General features: G+C 31.9%; 3 protein-coding genes across 6 annotated transcripts; 1 reads left to right on the top strand and 2 right to left on the bottom strand.

The window, feature by feature from the left end:
* Window positions 1-16,618: 16,618 nt before the first annotated feature.
* Window positions 16,619-18,973, bottom strand: LOC108556950 (sorting nexin-6). 4 transcript variants are annotated; one of them, XM_017913303.1, is made up of 7 exons: window positions 18,841-18,971; window positions 18,386-18,613; window positions 18,196-18,329; window positions 17,361-17,805; window positions 17,121-17,303; window positions 17,022-17,039; window positions 16,619-16,942 (listed from the first exon to the last, which is right to left on the bottom strand). In XM_017913303.1, exons 1-7 carry the CDS (start codon window positions 18,841-18,843, stop codon window positions 16,739-16,741), a joined length of 1,215 nt encoding a protein of 404 aa, XP_017768792.1. In that variant the 5' UTR covers window positions 18,844-18,971; the 3' UTR covers window positions 16,619-16,738. The 4 variants fall into 4 exon arrangements, with proteins under 4 accessions (XP_017768792.1, XP_017768794.1, XP_017768796.1 ...); XM_017913304.1 differs by having other exon boundaries at window positions 16,739-16,942; window positions 18,208-18,329; window positions 18,841-18,973; XM_017913305.1 differs by lacking the exon at window positions 17,022-17,039 and having other exon boundaries at window positions 16,621-16,942.
* A 63-nt stretch (window positions 18,974-19,036) lies between these two features.
* On the top strand, window positions 19,037-22,246 carry LOC108556949 (exocyst complex component 1). Its single transcript, XM_017913302.1, has 8 exons — window positions 19,037-20,073; window positions 20,132-20,485; window positions 20,541-20,837; window positions 20,908-21,104; window positions 21,155-21,510; window positions 21,570-21,715; window positions 21,780-21,902; window positions 21,962-22,246. The coding sequence occupies exons 1-8, from the start codon at window positions 19,231-19,233 to the stop codon at window positions 22,184-22,186; spliced, it is 2,541 nt and encodes an 846-aa protein (XP_017768791.1). The 5' UTR covers window positions 19,037-19,230; the 3' UTR covers window positions 22,187-22,246.
* LOC108556947 lies at window positions 22,185-26,289 on the bottom strand. Its single transcript, XM_017913301.1, has 5 exons — window positions 23,895-26,289; window positions 23,795-23,836; window positions 23,590-23,737; window positions 22,456-23,537; window positions 22,185-22,398 (listed from the first exon to the last, which is right to left on the bottom strand). The coding sequence occupies exons 1-5, from the start codon at window positions 26,084-26,086 to the stop codon at window positions 22,236-22,238; spliced, it is 3,627 nt and encodes a 1,208-aa protein (XP_017768790.1). The 5' UTR covers window positions 26,087-26,289; the 3' UTR covers window positions 22,185-22,235.
* Between the last annotated feature and the right edge of the window lie 528 nt (window positions 26,290-26,817).

Genomic DNA, 26,817 nt, shown 5'->3' with positions numbered 1-26,817 from the left:
AATAGTTCCAAACTGTTTTCTGGCTAATCTTCAGTTCCTGTACAATGGAATAAGTGCTCGCATGCCGGTCCAATGCTCTACAACTAAATTCAACTTTTTTTAAAGCGTTATGTCACATTTAAGTCGCATTATAGAATAACAAGATGCAACGTATACATCGTGAGATATGGCTCACTAAAGTCATGTAACGAAAAAGGCTCAGAACTTTTTACTTCATCTATTTTTATATGTCTAATACAAATAAATAATTGTTTGTTTTATACAAATATTAAACATTTCATATCTGTTTACAAATTAAACATTAATACAAAATTATCTATTTAAACTGCAATAAATACATGAATTTAATAGTAGTAACAGAAGAAACATTTATTTTATACATAAAATAAAATACTTTGTTCGAAACAGTTTTTTTTACTGTTTTTTGAAGGAAATATTGCTTGTTATAAAACTTAAATATCAAACAAAATGTACTAAAGACTTGGCGGACATTTGCGTTTCGTGCTAATCGTAGTATGTGTGGATTTAGTTAATGTAAATAATGGATAAACCAAATCTGTAGAGTGGAAGAACTTATTTAGATATTGATTCATTATCATGCAAAAGTTTCACGGATGGTGACCATATTGGTGAAAAAAGCACGACGCATTCAAATGATCATTAATTTATACAAATAAACGAGAAAAACAAACTCACATAATTATATAACATTTTGTTCTTCAGCGTAAACAATATTATAAATATAATAAATTTAACAAAATGATTAAACTACAAATTTTATATATAAAAAAAACAATAATTATTGATTTATTTACATTTTTTATCTACGTAAATGTGGGTCAAATTGATTGAAATATTAAAAGTATGAACAAAAATATTTGCAGTTGAAGAAAATTATCCGAACAATATGTATAACAGATGTTGCTAAAAATAAGTCAAACAACAATTATTTGATAATTTGAACTCTATGTACTAAATTCACAAACAAACTAAATAAAGGGATCAAATGTTTTGACAAAAAAAAAACAGTCGTTAGACGTTTTAATTACATAAGTTCATGCATTTCGGCACGTACAGGTCATTAGATTTCACTAAAGTCACTATTTTTATTTTGTCACAAACGATTCTTTTATCGTCGGTTATTTTATGTTTCCATTTGTCCATTTAGATGACTATTGGGAAATTGTAGATTTTATAAAGTAAAAAGTCATATATTGATAAATATCATTAATTTTTTTATTAGTAAAACCATTAAAGAAAAATAAATAAGTTGATGTAAGAAGCCACAAATCGATACAAATATAAATATAATTTGTTTATTTCAACTTGAAATTTTAAAATAAATTACTAATATTTGTTAAATTATATTTTTAAGTATTTCCATGAAAAAGATGTTATCAAATAATTATATCGAAATCAAGTATTATTTGTTAGAATTTTGATAATAAATATTTCTAACACATTGAAATTTGAATTATTATATTCTAATTTTAAGTTTTAATTATATTTATAACCGTGTTTTCGTTATATAAATTTTTACTAAAAATAGGCATTATTTTTTTTTAACTAAATAAACATAATCAATCATTTTGAACGGAAAAATCTGCTAAACCAAACATGAATTAACATTTGTTGAAAACCTCGTGCTTTGAAAATTTCAAGGTTGAAAATAAATAAATCTCTTAACAAATACGGATTCCTCCACAGAAAATATTATCTGACTTCGTAAAATTATTATAACAAAATAGTGATGAAAGTGTGAATTGTTCTTTTTTTTCTCTCTAAATCTTAGTAGATTTACGTCTAATCTACAATGATTCATTTGTTTAAATCACATTACTTAAGTTTTTTCTAATCTTTGAAGCGAAAGATTAGATTTTCGATTAGATTATATAATTATAGTACTATTATGAATCTACAACATGTTGAATGTAAAATGTTTGAAATCCTAATCAATGGTAATTCAATAAATTATAGTAAGCAAATTCAGACGATTTCGTTGTAATATTTCATTCATTTTTAATAATTTAACAAAAAAAATCATAATCAAATTGTTCAAATTCGATACATAAATAAAGACTTTTACGTAACGATTCAGTCGTTAAGATAATTTGAATAATTAATTAAATTAACAATTAATTAGGAAAAGTAATGAATAAGGAATGGAACATCCAAGAGGCGTACCTAAATAATAAATTTCATACATTAATTACAAATTCAATTAACAGTTATTTCTTGATTCTATTAAAAAAGATTAAATTAAAAAGAAAAAAAACAGTTGTTTCGATTGACGTAGATATTTCGTATAATATCAATAGAATGAGGAAATTCGGTTTGATATAAAGTAAATTAGGAAAAATCTTTCGGAAAGAAAATAAGTTTTGGTTTGATTTATGGCGCTCGTAAATGATCAAATAAAACCCACAAAAAAAAACATGTAATTCCGTTAAGTCCAGGAGATTCATCAATGCGCCATTAAAAACTATCCATCTTTCTATATCTATATATAAAAATTTATATTTGATTTGCTCACAATCGACAATTATGTAATGATGTGTGTAGCAACGTGGGAGAGCGACGAATCGATTGTAAGATTGTCGATGTCGAAACTTTTATTTTATTATATGTTTCAGATTCGTATTGACAAAAAAAATATGTATTTTTATAACGTGGTTCTCTCTTTTATATTGTAAATACATGAAATCGTGGCAGGTTATTATCTCGTGTTCGCGTACAAGTGGTTTCGAGATTATCGAGAAGCAATATAATGGACACTTAACTACAATAGGAATATTTGTTTGAAATCGATCGATCGACTTCGAAATCAATAATATCTCGAGTGGTTTACGCAACCGGTCACATTGCTCTCCTCCGATAAGGCCTTATCCAAGAAAAACGGTGCCGCTACAAGTATTTCCAATATTTAATCTCGATACATCACTTTGTTTCATTTTATTGTATTCATACACTTTAAACACGCAATCGCAATTCCATAGATTTAGTCACATTCCTTAGATCTTTTACTACAAATTCATTCTCTAACTTTCAATATATCTTATTCGAAATTCGTCAAGTAAAGTTGACTTAATCATACGAAATTATATTATAAAGTTGATATACTCTTGTAAATATACAAATGCATAATAATAGTATAAATTTGTTATTTTAACAGTGAAAGAAAGTGTAACTACAAATATTGAAAGTTTATTTTTAATATTTTCTTTATAGAAGTAAATAAATATCAGAAAACATTGAAATGTTTGAAGTAAAATATGATCAAAAGTTGTACTAGAGAAAGGAAATAATATCCAAAAAATTAGAACTGAAGTTAACCAGATATATTGATTAAATTATAAGTTTTTAAAATGTTGTATTGATAGACTTTTAACATACAATCGCAATTCTATAGATTTAGTCACATTCCTTGGATCTTTTACTACAAATTCATTCTCTAACTTTCAATATATCTTATTCGAAATTCGTCAAGTAAAGTTGACTTAATCATACGAAATTATATTATAAAAATGATATACTCTTGTAAATATAAAAATGCATAATAATAGTATAAATTTGTTATTTTAACAGTGAAAGAAAGTGTAACTACAAATATTGAAAATTAATTTTTAATATTTTCTTTATAGAAGTCCATAAATATCAGAAAACATTGAAATGTTTGAAGTAAAATATGATCAAAGAAAGGAAACAATATCCAAGAAATTATAACTGAAGTTAACCAGATATATTGGTTAAACTATAGGTTTTTAAAATGTTGTATTGATAGACTTTAAACATACAATCGCAATTCTATAGATTTAGTCACATTCCTTACATCCTTTACATCAATTTTTAATTTTTAATATTTTTTTTACAGTTACAAAGCTACGATATAACGAAGTCCATAAATGACGGAAAACATTGATAACTAAGAAATGTTTGAAGCAAAATATGATCAAAAGTTGTACTAGAGAAAGAAAATAATATCCAATAAATTAGAACTGAAGTTAACCAGATAAATTGATTCAACTATAGGTTATTAAAATGTTGTATTGATAGACTTTAAACAACAAACGCAATTCCATATATTTAGTCACATTCCTTAGATCTTCTACTACAAATTCATTCTCTAACTTTCAGGATATTTTATTCGAAATTCGTCAAGTAATTGACTTAATCATATACATTTGACCGTTAATTTAAGGAGTCGTTAAAACACAAAACGAAATTCAATTTATATTGTAAAGTTGACATAATCAAATACATAGTTTAAATTTGATTGTCGATTTAACAATCGTTAGACAACAAAAAAATATAAAGATAAATGAATTAACTTTAAATACGAAATTATATTATAAAGTTGATATAATCTTGTAAATATACAAATTCATAATAATAGTATAAATTTGTTCGTTATTTTAACAGTGAAAAAAAAGTTTAAATAGAAATATTGAAAGTTAATTTTTAATATTTTCTTTACAGAAGTCCATAAATGTCAGAAAACATTGATAACTCAGAAATGTTTAAAGAAAACTTTGTACTAAAGAAAAAAAAATTATATCGAAGAAATTAGAACTGAAGTTATCCAGATATATTGATCGAACTATAGGTTTTTAAAATGTTGTATTGATAGACTTTAAAGACACAATCGCAATTCCATAGAGTTACGAAGGTACGATATAATGAAATCCATAAATGTCAGAAAACATTGATAACTAAGAAATGTTTGACAAAATACGATCAAAAGTTGTACTAGAGAAAGAAAATAATATCCAAGAAATTAGAACTGAAGTTATTCAGATATATTGATGAACAATAGGTTTTTAAAATGTTGTATTGATAGACTTTAAACACACAATCGCAATTCCATACATTTCGTCACATTTCTGAAATCCTTTATATCAATTTTTAATATTTTCATTACAGTTACAACGCTACGATATAACGATGTCTATAAATGTCGGAAAATGTTGATAACTAAGAAATGTTTAAAGCATAATATGATCAAAAGTTGTACTAGAGAAAGGAAATAATATCCAAGAAATTAGAACTGAAGTTATCCAGATATATTGATTGAACTATATGTTTTTAAAATGCTGTTGAAGAGGATGTTGATAGAATGCAGAAAATGAAATTCAAATTCAGTGATAATCCTGATTACTTGAGTTATTGTTTCCGGACTACCGAAGCCCAATTTAATGGATTTCACTTAAGCAATAACAAAAACAATACTTACCTACCAAATCATATACCTATAACCTAATGTACTTAAGTAATAATGCAAATTGAAAATAACACAGACAACTATTGACGACCATATAACGACACCTCATTATAACAGTATGGATCTTACGTCAGATTATTCAGTTTAATATGATTAATGATTCGTTCTCAAATTAATATTAAATAATACTATAACGAGATGATTCTAAAGATATTCTTTTTTTAATTAATTTTGTATACAGTGGAACCACGTTTAACAAGTTTAATCCGTTCAAAAATTTCCGGATTTTTACTGGTATAGTGAAACATATTCAAAAATACACATAATATGTGTACACAAGTTTAAAAATGATGTAGCAGACGCGCAATGCGGGATTTCTCTTCTCATCGTCACTCGTTAAGCGAGTCATTGTTTTTACAATTAATTGTGCTCGTTAAACGAAATGCTCGTTATGCGAGGTGCTCGTTAAGCGAGGTTCCACTGTATTTATAATCAACAATTTGAAGACGAACAAAAGATTTTGTCGAATATCAAAATTAAATACGAATTTATCAAATATTTGCTTTTGCGATTTAAAACTATAATTCTTGTTTACGTTCGACGATGTGAAAAAAAATATATTTATATTTTGTTTTCTATGAGTGGAAATATAATTGAATCGAAAATTGTTATCAAACTTATCAAATAAAGTGTTATTATCATCATTATTACAGTTTTATCATTAAACAATGCACTATTGTTCTTAAATTATTTTTTTTTTTTATTTCTAAATGCAATTGCAAATAAAATGCAGTTGGAATTGATTCTTCAATTAAGTAATGAATTAAAACTCGTGGATTTCGTCTAATTCGTTTAATCTATACGCTACCACTTTGAATATACATATGAATAATAACATTATAAATTATAACATAATTGAATTGGAATTTTATTTGTCTTAGTGATATTTAATACAATAATTCTACTTTATTTAGCAAATTCTAATTAATTTAAATGATAAATTGTATATTTATATTTCCTTCCAAATTAGAAGATTCTTCACGCTTAATGCTATTGGATTTACGGAGTTTTAGGTGTAAAAACACAGTATCTAATAATTTTAGTCTTAGTGACTAAGTAACTTAATAATTCGGTCTTAGACTTAGTCTAAGACTAAGTCTCTAAATTTATGTTGAACTCTTGATGAAGCATCAGAGACTAACTTGTTTTTTTGTTGAGTATTGTCTATTTATAAGCTGCAAATTTGAACAAAATAAATAATAATAATCATCATTTTAACTATTTTAGCAATTATGTATAGATTTGTATCCGCATTAATGAGCAATTAATAGATATTTTTATAAAAAGATATCAGTTTTTTTCCGAATAATATATTGAACTTTTATATTAAAGACATCAAAATAAATATATTTGAATTAATAAAAATGTATAATACTAACAAATAAAACTATATATTTTCATGTTATGGGAATCTTCAAAAACTACTTTAAATATTCATATTAAAGCAAACATTTTGCAAGATTATCAACTGAAAAAATATATTTCTTGTTTGAATTCACAGAATAAATGTAAACTGATTCATCAAACAGTTTATTTTAACCAAAAACACATCTGCGTTTTATTATGTCACTAATTTAATTTAATTTAAAAAAATAATAATTACGTACATCTCAAATATCAAGCAAGAAATTTTCTTTACACAAAAATTATTTATAGACAATTGGAAATAATATGTATGAGTATATTTTAAGAGAGATGAAAAATTGCATGGAAATTATCAGCTGCTGAAATATATCCACTTCAACTCTTGTTATATCTTAGTGAGCTCATGGAATGTACTTATTCCCTTCATTATATAAAAAAAAAACTATTCTTAAAATAGATGTAGTACACTGCAAGTCTCTTGAGTTTTGTTTTATTTCTGTATCATCCCTTACAACATAAATCTTTCAAAGTAATCTTCTAATCACTTTTAAAAATGCTTTGTTTATGACGACAATTTGAAAGCATGAACAAAACTGTACAAATACAATAATAGCTCAAACTGTGCGGAGCTTCAATTAGTCCGGTTTGAAAATTTCAAAACAAATTAAATTTTAATTTAACTACAAGTCTCTTTTCTTTCGGTTTATTTTGTATGTATTTCTCAATTGGTATCGGTTTCAAACAGTCCGATATAAAAATTAATTGAGATAACCAATTATATAACACAATTGATAATAACAATTTAATAATCTCACCGAGATACAATTTCTTTTTCTAAACAATTTAATTTTGCAATGTGAATCGTTATCGTCTGATACAAAAATAAAGTGCGATCAACAAACATTGTATTAACTAATACTATAGTCCATCACAATCCGTCTAATTCAACGCCATTAAGTATTTAGACTGAACACGCGAAATGCCCAATGTTTTCTTTCACATTTTTAATACTTCCGATAATTCAAATTGCAAATAATAGAAACAATGGCTAATTATTATACATTTAGCAAGGATCTTGCAATTTACGACACTAAATTGCACATCTTTCCATCTAGTTGAAACAAAAAAGAAAAGAGAAATATTTTTTTCGTCAAACGCTTTTATTTATCACCGATAAAAATAACGTCTACGTAAATAATGAAGATCAACAATAAATCGTTTTTATTGTCCAAAAGAAAACAGAAACTTATTACTTTACATACTTGTATGAATAACCTCATTCCCACGGCTCAGTCTATAATTATTTTACGATATTAGGGCACTTTTCGCACATCAACTTCAATTACGTCTTTCTTATTTTGTTGTTTTAAATAATTGTAAGTGCATCATTTACGTAACAACTTACATCATTTATACATGGTTTAAGTACAATACTTTTTTTCTATACGATGTGCAGAAATAGCGTTTTATTTTATCAGCCAAAGTTAATCTACATTTTTTTTACATTTCATGACGTCAACGTACGTTTACATATTTACATATCTATGATAACATTTGCTTTATAAATTATACATACTTTTCAGGAAAAATTAAATAAATAAAACAATTTGTTATATAATTTTAATTTAACATAATATAAATGTCTTAATTTTAATTTTTAAAAAAATATTTGGCAGTTGTCAAAATTAATCATACATATTTGTTATATGTAAATTTGTAAGTTATAAAGATAAATTAAGTTGGCGGAAAAGCAAACTGTTTTTTTTGTGAAGAATGATAAGTATTATATATTTAAACGCCATCTATTTTTTTCAAAAGTTTCATAATCGTCTTTTCCAGGTGGGTGGCGTGATTATAATAAAAGTGAGCGTATTTCGTAATTACATCATTTGAACAGAAATGCGTCAAATATTCGAAGTAGTTGGAAACTCCAAAACAAAACGTGCAAGTAATAACATTTCATTGACAATTTTAATTACCAAAGGCGACGTTAGTTTACTATTATTATAAAGTTCAATGATTCTTTGTGCGTTGTCATTTTTCTTACTCATTTCTGTGAAACGATTACTTAAAATGTATCTATTTTTAACAAAAGATTAATCAAGATTTGAAGAAATTAGGTAGTTGCACGTATTTGTTGTTTCCATTCCATTCATGAGTTACGACTAAAAATGATTATTTCTGTGCTCTCAATGAATAAATATTTGGCGGGGAAGTAATTAAGTCGTATACAAAGCCAAAGTCCTAAACAAGGCCGAATGTAACAATGCGACAGGAGGCAGATGATAAGTATTTTGTTTGCCTTTTTCTTTGTACCAAGAAACAATCAAATTTTGTTTGTCCGGATATTGTCATAGCAACTACAGAAGCAATTACATATGTTCATTGAGGAATCCGAGATGTTTATTCTTCAGAAAGAAGAAAAGTTTGAGTCAATAAACTTTATAATCTCTATCGGCAAATTGTATTATTTATGATGTGATGCAATTTAATAATGTACATAAAGTTACTTGTTGTTCTATAATAAATATGAATAATGATTATACACATATAAACTAGTACAATAAATAAAGGAAATTACAGAAGCAAATACATCTACATACAAAATATAAAACATTGAAGCTTAAAATGCTTCAATTTGACGTGTTTATCTTATTAATACCCAATAAAATCATTAATGATAAATAAAACTGTTTACAAGCAATGATTTATAGACAACAAAGACGTACGAATTATCAAATTGAAGCATGCTTTACTTTCAAGTAATTTATTGAGTTTAATTTATAAAACACTTTTTCTTAAGTTATTTGATTACCAAATAATCAAATTGTTTATATTAATCTTCCTATCAGATAAATATAAGATTTGTATGAGAATTTCCATCTTCAATTTGGAAGGTAATGGAATTCCTTGGTTTATCAGAAGTTATAGGAAAACTACAGTGTTTAGTCTGAGCAGTATCTTTTTAATGTCTCGTCTGATAAAATCAGATTTACTTGTTCCATGTTGTCGTATTTCGTTAAGAAAACATCTAAATTGATGTTTGAGAACTGCAAAGTTGATTGCAGTATTTAATTATTGAGTTTTAATGAACGATTGACAAATTACTTTGTACAATTAATATTGATCATAAAGAAATAAATAACTGGTGTAGTTTATAAATAAAGAATGAATTACATTTACGATCCATAACCGAAATGAACGCGATAAAGTTTTTAACTGGACAATTAAAATTCTGTAATTTTTAATTATGTCAATGCAAATGTGGAGCGATTAAAGCCCATAATAATAAAGTGGAATGAAGCCTTGATTGACGAGGACGTCGACGGATAACGCGATTAATGCGAAACTACTAGAAAAAAAAAATAAAAAAAAAGGGGCAGCGGAATCGGGAACGAAGTAAATAAACAAAGTACAAAAAAGAACTGTAGTACGAAGAGCGCCTGTTGGAATGAAGCCGAATGAGGCGACCTTTGGCATCGGGTTCGTGTGTGTGCGTGATGATAATGCATGGATGTGCGGCGTCGAACTGATAAACTTCACGATTATATTGTGTACATGAAAATGAAGAGAAGATGAAACTTTGGTCGAGACGATATTGGAAAAACTGTAGAACCTGCGACAATTCCACGGATTAATGAGGTCCTAATCCGAAGAGAAAAACAACAAGATTAATATTAATTTATCGGTGGTTGTGTTTACATCGAGATCACGCCACGAGAGTCCAAAGAGAATGCATGCATTTGCATTGCAAATGGGAAACAACAATTATGTAGTTTCACTGTCAGAGGCACAATGCGCTCGAAGCCCATTGGGAAAGGTCTCTCAGCTGTTTCCTCCACTCTGCAGCAAACGATATTCTAATCGTATGCAAATTTATTAATTATTTTCATGGATAATTCCCCAAGGTGATAAGAAGTGTCCACGGGATGTGCGCGCTTTTTGTAGCTTTACATTCTTCTTTATTTTATCAATATATTTAAAAAAAAACCTATTCTGGTCAGGAATTTTTATGGCTCTGGTCCATCCCCGGGATGGACGAAACAGGTATACACGATAGTTTCGCCTCTTCCATGGGTTGCGCAGAAGGAAGGCAGCAGCGACTGATTCGATTTTTAGTTTCAATCAATTATACAGATGGTTATACCAATTGATCTCTCTTCCTCCTCGAAATGATGCAATCGTCGAGGCCTGTTACCTTATGCTCGGCCCGAATTAGAGCTCGTCGCAGAAGAAGAAAAAATTACCATTGTTCGATGTTGGATACCAATTATCGGGGAATTGGCTCTAATCGAGCGAAGGCCGTTCGGGGATCCGTGCGAAACTCGATTTCGCCTCGGCCGGGGTTGGATTACATTACGGAGCCATCTGTTTATTATATTTTAGCCGAACGCATGTAAATGTTGAAAAAAGCAAAGAGCTCTTGGTCCGAGCCGCAACCTTGACATTTATTTCCCAAAGCGCGCAGCGAATTATTTTTTTTTCATTTATTTAGTCAAAATTCAAAAGAAACCCCTCGGAAAACGCAGTTTTTTTTTCTTTTAAGAAAATCTTCAACATCCCATACATTGCGTAACAGCATTTTATTTCCACCTTCGAATGCAAATCGATATGTTCAACGGTGGATTTACGCGACACGTGTTATTGGGTTTACGTAACAAGGTTAAGAGCCTTTTCGCTAAAATTCTTCTGCGCGCAATTTAATAAAAAGCAAACTTTAAACAACATAACATAAATGAATAAATAACCACTTTACCAAAACTTTCTCACACGATTCAATCATCCGCTTATAATATAGATATGGATTACATATTTTATTCAATGTTCTAGCTGTAAACATGTTTCCTAATAATTAAAATTTCCTATCGTCATCAATACTCAGCTGATTTGTTTTTCAACTCAATAATATTATCACTAGATGAATATATATTACGTTTAAAATTTTCAATATATGTAAACGATTTCAGTTCCATATTCATCGGAACGGACGTACTTTAAATAACACGCTTTTCTTATTATTTTAATTTCTTTCCTCTACGATCGTTCATGAATCACTAATTCTTTTCATAAAACAAAACGTGTTTTCTTTTTGTTTTTGTTTTGCGCGATGCTCGTAGCTAGCAACAAGATAACTTATTATTGCAATACTTGTTTAATCAATTAATTAAAATCGTTCGTTATATTATGTTGATTATGTGGAAAACAACAACAACAACTATATGAAAATCAGAATACGATAAATTAGAAAAAAAAAATAGTTTTTTTTTAATAATTTAAAACTTTTTCAATCATATTTGCAATAATACTATAGAATACTATAATTATTAGATAAAATTACACTAAAACCACAAAATTTTTCAGTCTTGTTGTATGCATGTGAGTTGTATTAAATTTGTTGCTTTAACAGTACTTTTCTACATGTCTCGAGTTGTTCAACCATACCTGTAATATACCCAAAATACTGACCATGACACAGGTTGTTTAATTACCATAATCTGTGGAACGTTATTTTTTTCAACATATTTTCTTTTTCCATGACCAATCTTTAGATTATAATTTTAACAATTTATATAATAATTCCATCAACTTTGTATACTTATTTTTAAATCATTTTTTGCATCAATCTTAAGATTAATCGAATTAATAGATTTCATTCCAAATAATCTAAGATTTTTTAATTCTATTATTTTACTCACTCGCAATTGAAAATAAATTTAAAATGAAATAAATATACTAACAAATAATATTACTAAGAACAAAGAATCTAGTTAGCAACAAGGAAACTTGTCAATGTTAAAGCAAGTCAATAGAATATATAAAAAAAATAAGAACTAGAATTAATTTGACTAATAAAGTAAAAAAAACAGAAAGAATTTCGAACATACTTGCACATAAATCTACATTAAAATACAACTATTTTATGCACAAGTTGCCAAGATGAAAACTCGTTTTGTGCATATGAGAAATGAATGAATTAAAATCTATTAATTATCTTCGTTCATCAGTTTTATGAGAAACACAATGTGTATATATATTACTTTTGGAGTCAACATGAAAATCTAAATAATGAAATAAAACCAAAAAAGTATTAATATATATTTGGTTTATAAATATTATATTAAATGTATTGATTTTGATAAAAAAAAAACATGTACAATTAAACTGTAAATAAAATAATAATTTGTAGATTAGAATCATAAATTCTAATAATAAAACATAGAAAAGTGATGTAAGTGATGTTTATTTTGATGTAAGACTGGCATGATAATACTTATCAAATTTGATTGGAAATTAGAAAATAACTTTACTTGCATTCGTGTAACAAACAAAACTAATAACTTTGAAAAGTTTCATTTTAGATTTTAAACAGGAGATTGCGAATTATGGAGAAGACTTTAACAAAATTATGTGTGTTTAAACAATTATAGGCATTATGTTATACACGCATACTTCTTCAGTTTGCAGAAAGCAATCAATGATGTAGTAAGTCTATCGGGGATATTCATTATTTCTGCAAATATTGTGGAATGCAATAAAAAAAAAAGACAACAATTGTAAATGTGTCCTGGAAGTTTTTGCAGGTACGTAAAACAATCGTATCATATACGCAAACATGGAAATTTACGTCTGCGTTAAGTGAAAGATTATAAAACGCGAGCGTTCAAATAAAATTGAACGGACAAGGATATAGAGGCCAGCCTTCAGCAATAAATAATACAGAGTTAGAGCATTTCAGTGCAAACAACGTATCAAAACGAATGGTAGATAGGTAGCATATTGTTAGGTACACGATTTGTGGAGATTTTTTTGTCTTTTATCAGCATCGGTGGAAATAGTTTTTATCAGTTGAACAAATCAAATATTTGTTTTACGTAACCGAAACGCGCGCGTCAAATGGCTGCAACTTGAAAACAAGTTTCTTCTTTCTCCACTTCTTTTTTCTTCTTTATTTTTAGAGCATCCATCGTTTTCGTGTCCCTGCCAGCAGCAGCAGCATATTGTTTTTATTTATATTTTTGTTTTGGGTGTAAATCCCTTAAGTTATAGCCATAACAGATTGATGATCCTCCGGTTTCTGCTGGGACTACAATATAACCTGTTGTGGTACGAAAATATCCTCCGTCGATTGCGTTTACGAGGAGCAAGACTAAGAAAGAAAAAAAATGAAAGATGAAAGAAGAAAAAGCATGGATGGATGGAACTAGGCAGACTATGGAATTCTTTCTTCTGTGTGAGGCAGAGTGTGTGTGTGTGTGTGTATGTATCCTTCGTGTAAACATTAGCTGCATTTTCTCGGCGTGCGTGCACATTCCTGTCCCAGGAAAACCGCGCGAATTCGGTTCAATGCACCGAGACGACACACGGCCGATACAATTGATTCCTGAAAGCAATTGAAAACGATTCGATGAGTAAATTCCCAATGTCTGAACGAACATTAATACCATTATTTCATAAAAAAAAAATGAAACAGAATTTCTTAATTGCTCCTGAATCATCGTTATTATCATCTTGAAGCTCCGGGAATTTCCCTATGACGAGAAAATCAATTCACTTTGGACTTTCTACACATAAATCTATGGATTTTCACTATACGCAACTAAATTAGTGCTGATTCCAAAGTTTACCAATTTTTGATTCTCCCATATCTGAATTAACATAATCATATTGGATTTATTATTCAAGAACTTTGATAGATATTATTTGATTTAGGCTACTTGATTTACTTTGTAGAAAATATAAAAAAGGAAAACTTAAAAATAATAATTCTAGTTTAATTTCTAATTAAATCTTTCTTATTGAGACATATAAAATGTTGTTTAATCAGAATTTTCTTACTTTTCATAATTTATTTAAAATCTCGATAAAAATCACGAATCAAACATGGATATAAAATTAAACTCTAATAATTATAACTTCTTTGATAATTTGTCCATTTTGCTCTGGAAATCTCTCTGTAATTGAGTTTGTCCTAATTCTATTATGAATTTAGATATAATATCAATAGGTTAGAAGATTTCAGTTTCAAATTCAAGAAGAAATGAATGACGATAATTGCTGATATTGATCCAACAATTGCAACTTCAAGAAATTGAAATTAAATAAATTATTGTCTTGGGACTATTACTATCCTACATTCAATGCAAATTACATTTGTTTGTTGATGTGAATCCGACAATTGAATCTCCAAGAAATCACCCAAAAAAAAAAGAATGAATTTCTTCATTTTGACACAGTTTATGAAAATATCATTTGCTTAATAATTTTCATTAATCAATTTTAATTTGTTGATGTATAAGAAGCAAACTATGATTGAAAGAATTATTGGTTTCGACCTAATTGCAATTACGATAATCTCAAATTGCATACGCCTTGTGCGATCGACAGTAGGTTATCCATTTACATAACGCACAAGCAAATCGCTGTGAATCGGCAGAACGAGTGTTTCTTAAATCCAGAGGCCTCGAGATATAACAGTATCTGGACGTGTGTTATGTTTTTTCTTTCTTTCTTTCAAAAAAAAAATCACGCTCTCGCAGCCGAGCTTATGCAAATGAGCACTGGTACAAGCAAGATTGAGTAGCACTGCTCTAAACGTTCGCCGTTTCCAGTAACTTTCCATAAATAGGAGATGCTCAAGTTCATTCGCATTATAAAATAAAAAATAGAAAAAAACCAATTGAAATATTTTAAATCGTTATTAAAACAATAAAGAAATTGAAATCTTTTGGATTTATATTCAATTGAACTTTTGTGCATTTAAACAGTTGGGTTACAATAGTTTATGTAAACGGATGTTGTTGATTTGTCATGTGCGTGTTGGATAAACATTAATCAATCAGTGTCGTGGTGTAATTGACTTTAAGATATTTGTAATTGGATTAACTGCATTTGGTGCGGTATAAATGTATTAAAAGTGTTCATTCTAATGTGAGAAATGCAAGTCGAGTGCCAATCAAAATAGCCGTAGATTCTTATTGGATCAACGCGTTTCCGATTTCGCTCTGCAGTCTCATTCTTTCATCTTCTTTTTTTTTTAGGTTGTTGTTCAGGAATGGAGCGTGGAAAGAAGGCAGGCAGGCAGAGTAGCAGACATCGTCCCCCTTTTTCCATCGTCTTCCACTATTTATATTTTTCGCCGCAGTCGAGAGTTAATTGTGGGGCGCGTTTCAGTACTTTTCCGTTCTAAAAATAACTGTGGCACGCATAATTTTAAAAACCTGTATGTTATGTTTCTCGCGAGATGCTAAGAGTTCAATGAATCTTCAGCTACCGAAGAGAATTAAGTGCGTGCAAGCGCGCCTCCGCGACGCGTATTCACTAATCCCGGAGCGCCGCGTTTCACGAACAAACAAAACAAAACAAAAATGAGAAGCTAGAAGGATGGAGAGAAGGGAAGAGGATGAGACGAGAAGGAGCGAACAAAACAAAAATAAAGGAGCCAAGGAGCTGACCAAAAATGGAACAGCGCAGATAAATCGGAAAACAGAAAATAAAACGTGAAGCGGATACTTCCAAGCGCCGCAAAAGCAACAATGCATTCGTTTGCGCGCATATTTCTTCTCTTTTTTTGTTGTTGTTGAGCTCAAGTTAGACAACCAAAACATCGAATCGTATAATTAAATTTTTATATTCAAATATAAACAACATACAATATTACTTCATCTTCATCCTTTACTTCGCTTCATTAATTTCCATATCTGCTCCTGACAAATATTATAATATAAATTTTTTATTCTTTACAAATTTTGAATAGTTTCAATTGTGTTAAAAATCATATTCCACAATAATAATAATAATAACATTCCATAATCAATATTCATATAATATATATATATAAACGCCTTTTCCGATAAATTTTAAAAATAGAAATAAAAACCAAATATAAATTTGGAATGTAACAAAACTTACGATAATAGTAATATAATGTAATAGCAATAATAATGATAAATCTATGAGAGAATATATAATATATCATATTTTTTTTCTTCTTCATAATACAATGTTGATTGTATATGCTATGTATATAAAAAATAGAAATAATATGTTTTTTTAAAAATGATAATATTAATTGGGGGGGTTGGGCACTCGTCTTCATTACATGAGCTCCTGGAGATTTTGCAGCGACTTCTTGAACAGATCCTGCTGCGTGCGCGCGTGCTTAATCTCAAGCTCGGCCAGTTCGATGAGGCTCTTCCTGAACGCGTGCAGCCTCCTGGTTTTGAAGTCCAGCAGTTCTTCCTTGGCCTGCGTGGAAATCGAATCGAACCTCTCGCAAGCTTCAGTTTGAGCCTTCTCCGCCTACGAACAGAACGCGGAAATCGATTAGAAAAAAGAAGTACCATTTCCATAGGTATACATTTAGTGAAAACTCGTTTACCTCTTGAACTTCAGGTGCCTTAAGTGCGAGCGTAGGGAAAACAGGTCAAGTGTTTAAAGTGTTATTTGAAAAACGAGGAGGATCGGAAGGTGAACTTACCGCATGTATGTCTTTGTTCTTTTGTCGGGCGCGTTCCAACGCTCTGTTCGCCGCTTCGTAGGTCGCCAAACATTTCAGTCGTCTTACCAGCAACGCCATAGCTGCTTGACTATCGCGCATGTAATATCTCAAGGTATCAGCTAACTTTAAGTCTTCATCACTAGCAACGCGGCTCTCCAATTTCTGTAACATACGTAATCATTTGATACCCATTGAAATTACTTAATAATTGATACGTACTCTCGCCTTTTCGAAGCCATCCGCGACCTTCATCAAGTACTTGTCCAATGGGCCGGGATCGATGTTGGCCAGCTGCACGAGGCCACCGGAGATCTTGATGTAACTATCCGCGACCTCCTTATGTTTCTCGGTCATCTTGTCCGTCTTCACTGTTCCTTCCTTTAGCTTGCCGTGGTACTCAGTCAGGCTGTTCATCTGCTTCTCGAAGAAGTCGTGCACGTCTCGCACAGTTACGTTTAAGTAATATTGATCAGTCGTTGAACCTAGGGATTTCACGAAGCCTCCGAACTGCTGGAAACGACCTCTAGGTCTAGCGCACAGATCCTGATCGAACTCCAAAAATACGTGCAGATGCTCGTCCTCGCGGAACATCACATGACTGGCAAGTCGCGTCAGAAACACCTCGTGCATTGCCACCGTCTTCTTGAAAGTCGCCAAATATTCACTGTTAACAAATATACCAAATAAATCATAAGTTATGTAGAAAATTAAATTTATCTAAATAATAAACATTGAAAGCTTAATTAAATTGAGCCAATCTAAATGCATTTCAAAAATATTCTACATCATTTAAAGCTATCATATTGCAATAATAATAGCAAACTAATATACATAAGCTAATTAAATCATGAAATTTGTATATTGAAAACAATAACTAAAAGCATTATTAACCAAAACTTTGGCTAATACATGAATAACATAGATTTTCATTAAACTGCTACTACATCGCATTGCCGATTGCATAATTTCAAGAACAAAGTTATTCTAATCTAACGAGAATGCAAAAAAAAAAATCACAAATGCATAACAAGAGATGTAATAGAATCAAACAAACGGAAATTCATACGCTTCGAGTTCCTGCTTCATTTTATTAAATTCTTCTTTTGTCATCGTTCCTTCGCCTTCGCCCAAGCGCTGCAACTTCTCACGGGATGCATCGAAATTGGGACGTGGAGGAGGCGGAGGAATCTAGAAGCAAACGAATTCAATTAATCACAGGCATTGCAACAATTCTATCAACTCACAATATAACCAGCATAAACAGGATTCTCTTCATATCGATCATGTAGCCAAATAAACTCCTCATGCTGACGAACAACATGGAATTCGGGTTTATTAAAGTTCTTTAAGGTTGTGCGTGTGTGTACAGTGAATTTGACTTTGTCCTTTTCACTGAGAGCATCCGATATATCTACAATCAGACTATTGTCTGTCAGAGATACAGTTCCATCATCACCCATCACTCTATCACCCTGGAATAACAAAGAAATTGCATATAAAATATGTAATCATTGATGGTTCAGTTATCGCATTGTTCGCATTCTTGGCGCAATCAGACGATATACACAAAGGCACTGATTGAAGGGAGGTTATCTTAATAAAAACGCCCATTAAAAAATTAGCAGCAATGCCATCCTATTAAGCATCTTAAATCGTAATTATCGCAGCAGAAAATTGATAAACTTCTGGAACTGCTTACCATTTTGTTTGGATTAATTGGAAGTTGTAAGAAAATAAATGTTTGCTGGAAATGACCAAAAATTAATCTAACAAAACTCTTCAACAACTGTTCACAACTGACACAGAATCACAGCTGACCTACCAGTGGGATACCAACTTGAATCCTTGAAAAGGCTGAGTAATTTAATGAAACTAGTAATAAAATTGATGTTTATTACTTTGTATTCAACCAAAATATTTATTGTGTTAGCGAAAAGTCCAATTTTATTAATCAATCTTATTAGAATCGTTCTAACAAGTTGAAATTTTTGAATTTACCACTGGTAGAACTGATATACTGTTGTCACTTTGACGTTGTCAAAGTCAATAACAAAAATATAACCTGCAATTTCATGTATACACCCACAAAATGACAACTATACGACACACGATCCAACAGGAAATCTTCCAAGGCAAGGAGGAACGACTAATATCCATCTGCCATGTGGGGAAGTTGCTGAAGAAGAAGAAATCATCCTTCATGTGCATAGTTAGCACCACAAGTGCTCCTCCAAATATCTCTTTGGTGCAAGTAAAGCAAACTGACAAGAGCTTCAAGAGGAAGCGCTCCTGGGCACTTGCAGAACTCAAGATAGTTGATGGGAGAAGTGAAGGTAGTGATAATGTTGAGTTTGATTTGCACATTGATAAACCCTATAGATGGGTGGCTTCAACCATTCACGAGAGGCAGAACTTCATCATTACACTCTATAGACAATCAAATAAGTATTTGGCAAAAGAGAAACCAATTTTCAAGAACATTCCAAAAGCATGGCTGATAGAGGACGTGATGACGCCAGAAAGTATTAAATTTTCAGCATCACCACTGATTGGCATGGACTCAGAACTGTCTGAGGATTTCCAAGCCATCACTGATAAAGAACAGGAAGATTTGAGCAAATTGATGTCTGACTGTGAATTTGCCATTAGCAATGCAGAAGCGTTCATGGAGGTGCTAGCCAGAGATTTGTCTTTGTTGGATGGCGAGAATGTGCAGTGTGTTTTAGCGTCTGAAGCGCAAGTCGAGTCCTTGATGGAACAACTTCAGATGGCGATAAACGAAGCGGAGAGGATCGAGAATCGCCTGGATAGCTATGATGAGATCTTGTGTCACGTTAGGGACACCATGCAGAATATGGAGAAGAAAAATTCTATGATTGAGGTGGCCAATACAAACAACCAATTGTTATTGCAAGAATTAGAGAACGTTGTTGTAAGTTTCTAAAAAAATGAACAAACTTAGAGACAAAATAATTCTATTTTTTTTTTAGACTCAGTTGGATCTGCCTAGAAAATTCCAGGATGCTTTGGATGACGCCGATTTAACCAATCCTCAGGGTTTGAAGGCAGCAATTGAAGCTGGAAATGCGCTAAGGATCGCAATGAATTCGCAATTAGATCCAGCACTTTTGCGTATGGCTGCTGTCCAAGAACAGCGCAAACGATTTGAAAAATACAAAGAAAAATTTTCTCGCACTATTAGCAGACAATTAAATAATCTCTTCATTCATTACGGTAATCATAAAGGTGATGCAGAACACACGGCAGACGGTTTGATTCTACCTCAGCATAGCGCGGTCCACAAAGAGTTAAATATGTACACGGATCTTATGCATTGGATTAAAGTATTATGGAATATATCCGAAATTTCAATTATAATTGAGTTGATTTTTGACGTAGGTAATGGATCGCAATGCTTATAACCAGCTGAAGAAAGTGTACACGGAATCATTGGGAAAACTGTACGATAGGGATTTGCGATACTTATTCGAAGTCGCTAGAGAAAAGGTGGCTGTAAATGGGCCTGTTACGACGCCCACCAGAAATTCCGTTCTTTTAGGCTTAGATCGCGACCAGTGGACTTTAGAAACTACGACTTTGGATCGAGAAAGATACGAATCTTGTTTGGAACAAGTATTATCTCTGCTTGAGCCTGTTTGTCTCCAGGAACAACAGTTTTGCGTATCTTTCTTCCAGGTGATATATATTTTCTTAAATCTAATGTTAAAGTTTTCAACTAGCCATAATGGCTATTATAAATTTATAGTTGGACGTTCTTAGTCCAAGTTCAAAGAACACTTTAACAACTCTGGATGGAGTGGACGGCGATACGGCTATTTTACCACACAAGAAAGCGGAAAAACAAGTCAACGAGGACGTTAGAAACATGATGGGGAGTTTGTTTAATTGTCTGGAAGATGAGCTAGTTAGCTTCATAGGTCACATAGAGAAACAAGATGCTTTGTAAGTATAGTTGTCACGCTTCAAATAGTCTTTATATTGAAGATGTTTAGCTATTGCATGTACGTTCTGATGCACCTGAATCAGCACGTGATGTCCGCCCAGAGCTCGTTCCTCAGCAATACCTACGCTTCGGTATTGATTCAAATTAAGAGGTCGCTAGATAAATTCATGCAGACCCAAATCGAGTCCATCCGAGAGTGCAAACTACAACGTCGCTCCAAATGCGGAATCTTACCATACGTTTTAAATCTAGAGGAGTTCGCGAAGAATGCAGACGTACTTCTCAAGAGCGACCGACGCGCCGATTTAGAAAAATGGTATACGCGCTTAGTGGATACCATCATCGAGTGCATCTCCATGCATTCGACTGACCACAGTAAAACTCCGTCGCAGGTCATCAAAATGGGTATTACCATGTGATTACATCAACGATCTCCTAAATGTTGAAGTAATTCCGTCTTTCAGAAAACTACCACAACTTGTATTCACTTCTTTCGCAATTGAAGATCTCTGTATTGGATGCGCAGCGGAAGGATGCTAAGCAGAAATACAACGATTCATTGGGAACTTACGTGACACAGTATTTCGGAAGACCTCTGGAGAAATTGAATGTATTTTTCTTCTAATTATTGGCGTTTTTCCTTGATTTGTTATAACGTAAGTAAATGATTTCAGACTTTCTTTGATGGGGTTCAAGCGAGGGTCGCGAGTGGCGTGAAAGCCTCCGAGGTCAGCTACCAATTGGCGTTCAGTAAGCAAGAGCTGAGAAAAGTCATTAGCCAATACCCGGGAAGCACGGTGAGTAAATCATGCATAGCCGGTTTTGCTATGTGATTTGTAATGATTGATTGGTGCAGGTCAAGAGGGGCCTGGAATCGCTGTACAAAAAAGTCGAGAAGCACTTGTCGGAAGATAGCAACTTGCTGCAAGTGGTATGGAGAGCGATGCAGGAAGAGTTCATCCAGCAGTACAAAACTCTGGAAGATCTGATACAACAGTGTTATCCGGGTTCAATGATCACACTGGAATTCACCATCAACGATATCCTGAATTTCTTCTCGGACATTGCCCGTTCCCATTAACAGTTAAAATTTGTTTTCTTTGTTATAAGTTAATCAGAATAATATTTATTTAGCTCTTAATGTGGGTTATCATTTGTTGCCTGGCGTACTCCCAAATGAACATTGCGCCGGCCACGTGCACGTTCAAAGACCGAACCACTCCCTTCTGAGGAATCTCCACGCAAACGTCGAGCAGAGGTATTAAATTGGGAGGAATTCCGCTACGTTCGTTACTAAACAAAAACAAGTATTAATTAAAACATGTACGCACTAATTATCATGTGAATTACCCTAAAACTAATACAGTTTTGTCGTCGTATTGATAATTGCCCAAGCAAGCACTGTCGGCCGTTTGCTCCGCCCCAATAACTTTGAAACCAGCAGTCTTCATCTTCAAAATAAATTCCTGCAAATCTACGGGTTTCACTTCGATGATATCCAGCCATTTCTCGCTGGACATACTCAGGTTTTGGAAATCCCTTTCACCTGCGACTTTTTGATTCTCCAGCACTAGTTTTTTTACACCAAAAATCTCGCAGGTTCTCGAAAGTCCACCCAGATTTGGTAAACTATCCACCAAACTTGCTACCACAATTAGCTCGGTTTTATTACCATCGTCGCCCGTTTCTAATTCCCTCCAAGGTACTATCTTCTTTTGAATATTCTCGAATTTCTCTTGAAGTATGTCCAGGTCATCCATTTCTGCCTCCATTTTATAACTTTCCACGTATTGGAAATAACAAAATGTCATCTTGAAATATTCGTATTCACTTTGTACAACTTCATTGGTTTCAGGTATATTAACTGTAATTAGCTCGATCAATTTTCTTTTATAGATACTCGGTTGTATTTCGTAAATGTGTTCCACCAATTTCAAGTCTTTCATCAAACTGCTATCCACGTGAGTAGTCGAATTGAGGACCGTTTCGATGGACTTCGAAAGTGAATGATACTTGAGTTTGAACTTTCGGTTTTTCATGTTCCTCTCGCATATCTTTATAATCGCATGCTGCGAGTAGAGACGTAACTTGAAATTGGCTCCCATCGTCCACGGAAGCATAGCTTCGACGCAAGTCATGCTAAAATCGACGTCTTTTTTATTCAATGCCAATCCATAAAGTATAGGAATAAAACCGCTGACGGTGTTTGGAGTGCTCTTATTGGAGATTTCAATAGCATCGATCAGCAATTGACTGCTATCGGCCAACAATTGTATTAAAAGGTATTGCACTATATGTTTCACTGAAGGTTGATGACTTTCCACTTTAAAACTGTCCACCAGCATTTGTCGCAAACTGTTCTTCATTTCCAAAGACATACAAGGCAGGAAGAAGGAGAACGCCTGCATGATTCTCAACTTTTGTAAATGTAACTGGAAGCAAATTCATGATGAAGATAAAATCACAATAAGATGAAGACGTTACCAGAGATTGAGGAAAATACCGCTTCCCGAAATTGAGTTTGTAATTATCTAGTAAATATTCGGATACCCTATTGATTCGCTCATCCTTGACATCGCTAAGTATATCTTCCAAAGCGAATTTGCGTATCTCAGCACTGCGAAAGTATGGGCTAGAAATGCAAAGTTATAACAGGTTGAAAAAATATTAACAATAAATAAAAACTCACTTCCTATGGCTAAAATGAAGGGAGTAAATTTCGTATTCGGCCCTGAAACACAAACCACATTATGTAACATAAAATTAAACTATGTACTAAATAAAAATACATTTTATCTTTGGTAAGAACATCTCCGTGTAGTAAAAACTCATGTTTTGGGAAGATCTTTTCGTTGATGTTCTTTCCTTTCAGGTACATCATGCAGTAATACAGTACGACCTCGGAATTCCTACAGAGTTCATATAAACCAGACAAGGTGCACTCCAAAATTACCGTATCCATTGTGCTCAGATGAGTGACAAAATTTCTCACGAAATTCCAAACGGCGTCTTCAAAATACTCTGAACTCTTCATTTGCACGAGCTGCCGCAAGCAAAGCTCTATAAATTCTTTATTAGATGCTTTAATATTCTTGAAAACGATGTCTAAGTTTCTGAAGATTTTCTTAACGACTTGAAGCGGTTGCGTCGCGAAGAAGATTTCGTAAAGCTTTAAAACGTTATCGAATTTAACAGCTCTCGTCAAGTATTCCTCTTTTATCTTCATTAACAGATTGACGAAACCTAAGGCTAAGTTACTATCAACTTTAGAATTGTCCAAGATCCTGTTCATCCAGTATACGTACACTGTTTTGTACTTGTCTTCGCTCAGGTAGAATAAAATGTCGAAAGCTAAACTGAGATTCTTCCTTGAAGACCCCGACAGTAGTATCTGGCTTGCTTTCAAGGCTAAAGCTCTAGACGAATCAATGTGACATACACTATCAGCCACCTCGATGCAATCCAATCGCGACAAGAGGTAATTTTCCAGTTGGTGTGTTTTAATACAGTATACGTGAGTCAACCGATCCAAGACCTGCGTGCAATAATCTCTCTGCAGAAACGGATATACAATATTCTCTTCTATCCAAATCCTTTCAATAACCGAGTGATTCACCATCTCTACTATCAGATTGATAGTGTCGACATTCGGGACGTCGGCCTTAAGCCACTTTGTCATTGCGCTCAGATCCTCGTGGCTCAATTTAAACTTTAAAATAGTGCGCAAATAACATGCGACTTCTTTATCGTTTAAAAACTCTATTAAAATATCTTTAAAATCGATGACGCTGAAACTATTCAAATTCTTCTTAAACTTTTCGAATATCTGTTGTATCATACCTCGTCGTATATTCTTATGTGGTAGCCTTTTCGCTCTCACAGTCAAACTATGCAAATAATGTATTGGAATTACGGTGTCCTCGTGCAGAAACTCTCGGTAAACAGTGGTGAACGCAATTGGCACCCAGTTTATTGTTAACGAAGTGGCAAGAATTAATTCAAATGCGGATTTGTCCAAATTTCTAATGTAAATCCCAAATGTCTTGTAAGTTTTCTTCGCAAGCGGTGAATAATCCGATCTGTTCAAAGCGTTCAAAATCTCTTCGTTCATCAAATCAGACGTAAATTTCAATGTCATCATTATCGTGTGGTAAACTACAATGTTTTGAGCATGATTCAAGAACAGACCGAAAATTAACTTCACCCAACTCTTATGTAAACTCGTCACTTTTTCCAATAATCCCAAAGACGGTTGTATCAAATGTAGCTGTTTCTCTGCAACTATTTCTAATAAAATGATCAAGCATTCGAGAGCTTCAAAATCACAGTTCTTAACCAATTCACACAGAGACACATCAACTGTTTGCAATTTTCTCACTGCTGTCTTAAAGATGTAATTAGCTGCTTTATTGTGAGACATCAAGCCTGGCTGCAATCTCAACCAAAACTCTTCTTTATTTAAAATCCTTTCATTCAAGAAAGTATTAACTGAAGGACATACAGTTTCAAAAGTAAAATTTCTCCAAATCAATTCCTCAACAACTTCTCCTCCGATATCTAACAATTTTGGTAGTATTACACCTATGAAATAGTTATTAGCCTTTTTCTCTATATTATCATTGTCTAAATACTTGTTTAAGTACTGCAGCCGGGTTAGTAACAGCTGATTCCTTGTATCTAGTAATAATATATTAAGGACATTTAACTCCAAGAATGGTGGTAATAATTCAAGATTGTCCATACATTCAATGAAAATAGAATCATCTTGGGCTATCCTCAAAGCCAACTGGATTACCTTACAGCTGTCTACCAGGTTATCATCATTCAGTGCTCGAAGGACTCCATTCAAGGAATAATTAAAGTTGTTGCCTATTGCTTCCAAGCATATTTCTATAGCACGAAGGTTTTCTACCTCGAACACTTTCGTTTCTGGTTTTAACTCGCAACTCAGCAATTTAAATGCCTGAACCAAATCACCCATCGTCGTTTCTTATAACATTCACAAGTTAACATTTGAGGTTATAAACAACATTTGAGTATTGTAGAGCATAACTGAACAATTTATTCTGAACAGGGTCAACATAGAAATTGTATCAATACACAACGGTATAAATAATTTACTTTAGATGATTTGTTGTTAACAATAAGGAACTAATAAAATAAATTGCTTAGAATGGATCTTAAAAATGCTGACAACTTTAAATATTTTAAAATAAAAAGTAGTAAATTGTAACAATATTATTTTAAAAAAATGCCTGTTATGTAATATCATTCGGTGGCAATCGCAAACCCGATAACCGAAAAACCCGACGTTCGAAATCCCGACAACATTAAAATACCGACAACCATAATCTCGACTGTATTAAAATCCCGACTATATCGAAAATGTCTACAATAGCATTTTTAAATTATTCCGAATCGTAGTGACTTTTAAATTGTTATTAATAATTAACAACAACAATTATTAATAATCTAATTGTATTTGAGATTATTTCATATGATATAAAAACAACAATTAATAATCTAATTGTATTTGAGATTATTTCATATGTTTATAAATAATTCAACAAAATTAAATAAATTAATAATTTATTCTTATTAATAATAAAAATGTAGCACATGGTGACTACCCTCCGAAATAATTTAAAAATGTTATTGTAGAAATTTTCATATAGTCGGGATTATGGTTAGTCGGGATTTTGATACAGTCGG

Source organism: Nicrophorus vespilloides, unplaced genomic scaffold, assembly GCF_001412225.1.
Source record: "Nicrophorus vespilloides isolate i.1.1-1 unplaced genomic scaffold, Nicve_v1.0, whole genome shotgun sequence".
Taxonomy (NCBI): domain Eukaryota; kingdom Metazoa; phylum Arthropoda; class Insecta; order Coleoptera; family Silphidae; genus Nicrophorus; species Nicrophorus vespilloides.
This window is presented reverse-complemented; position numbering and strand designations above follow the sequence as displayed.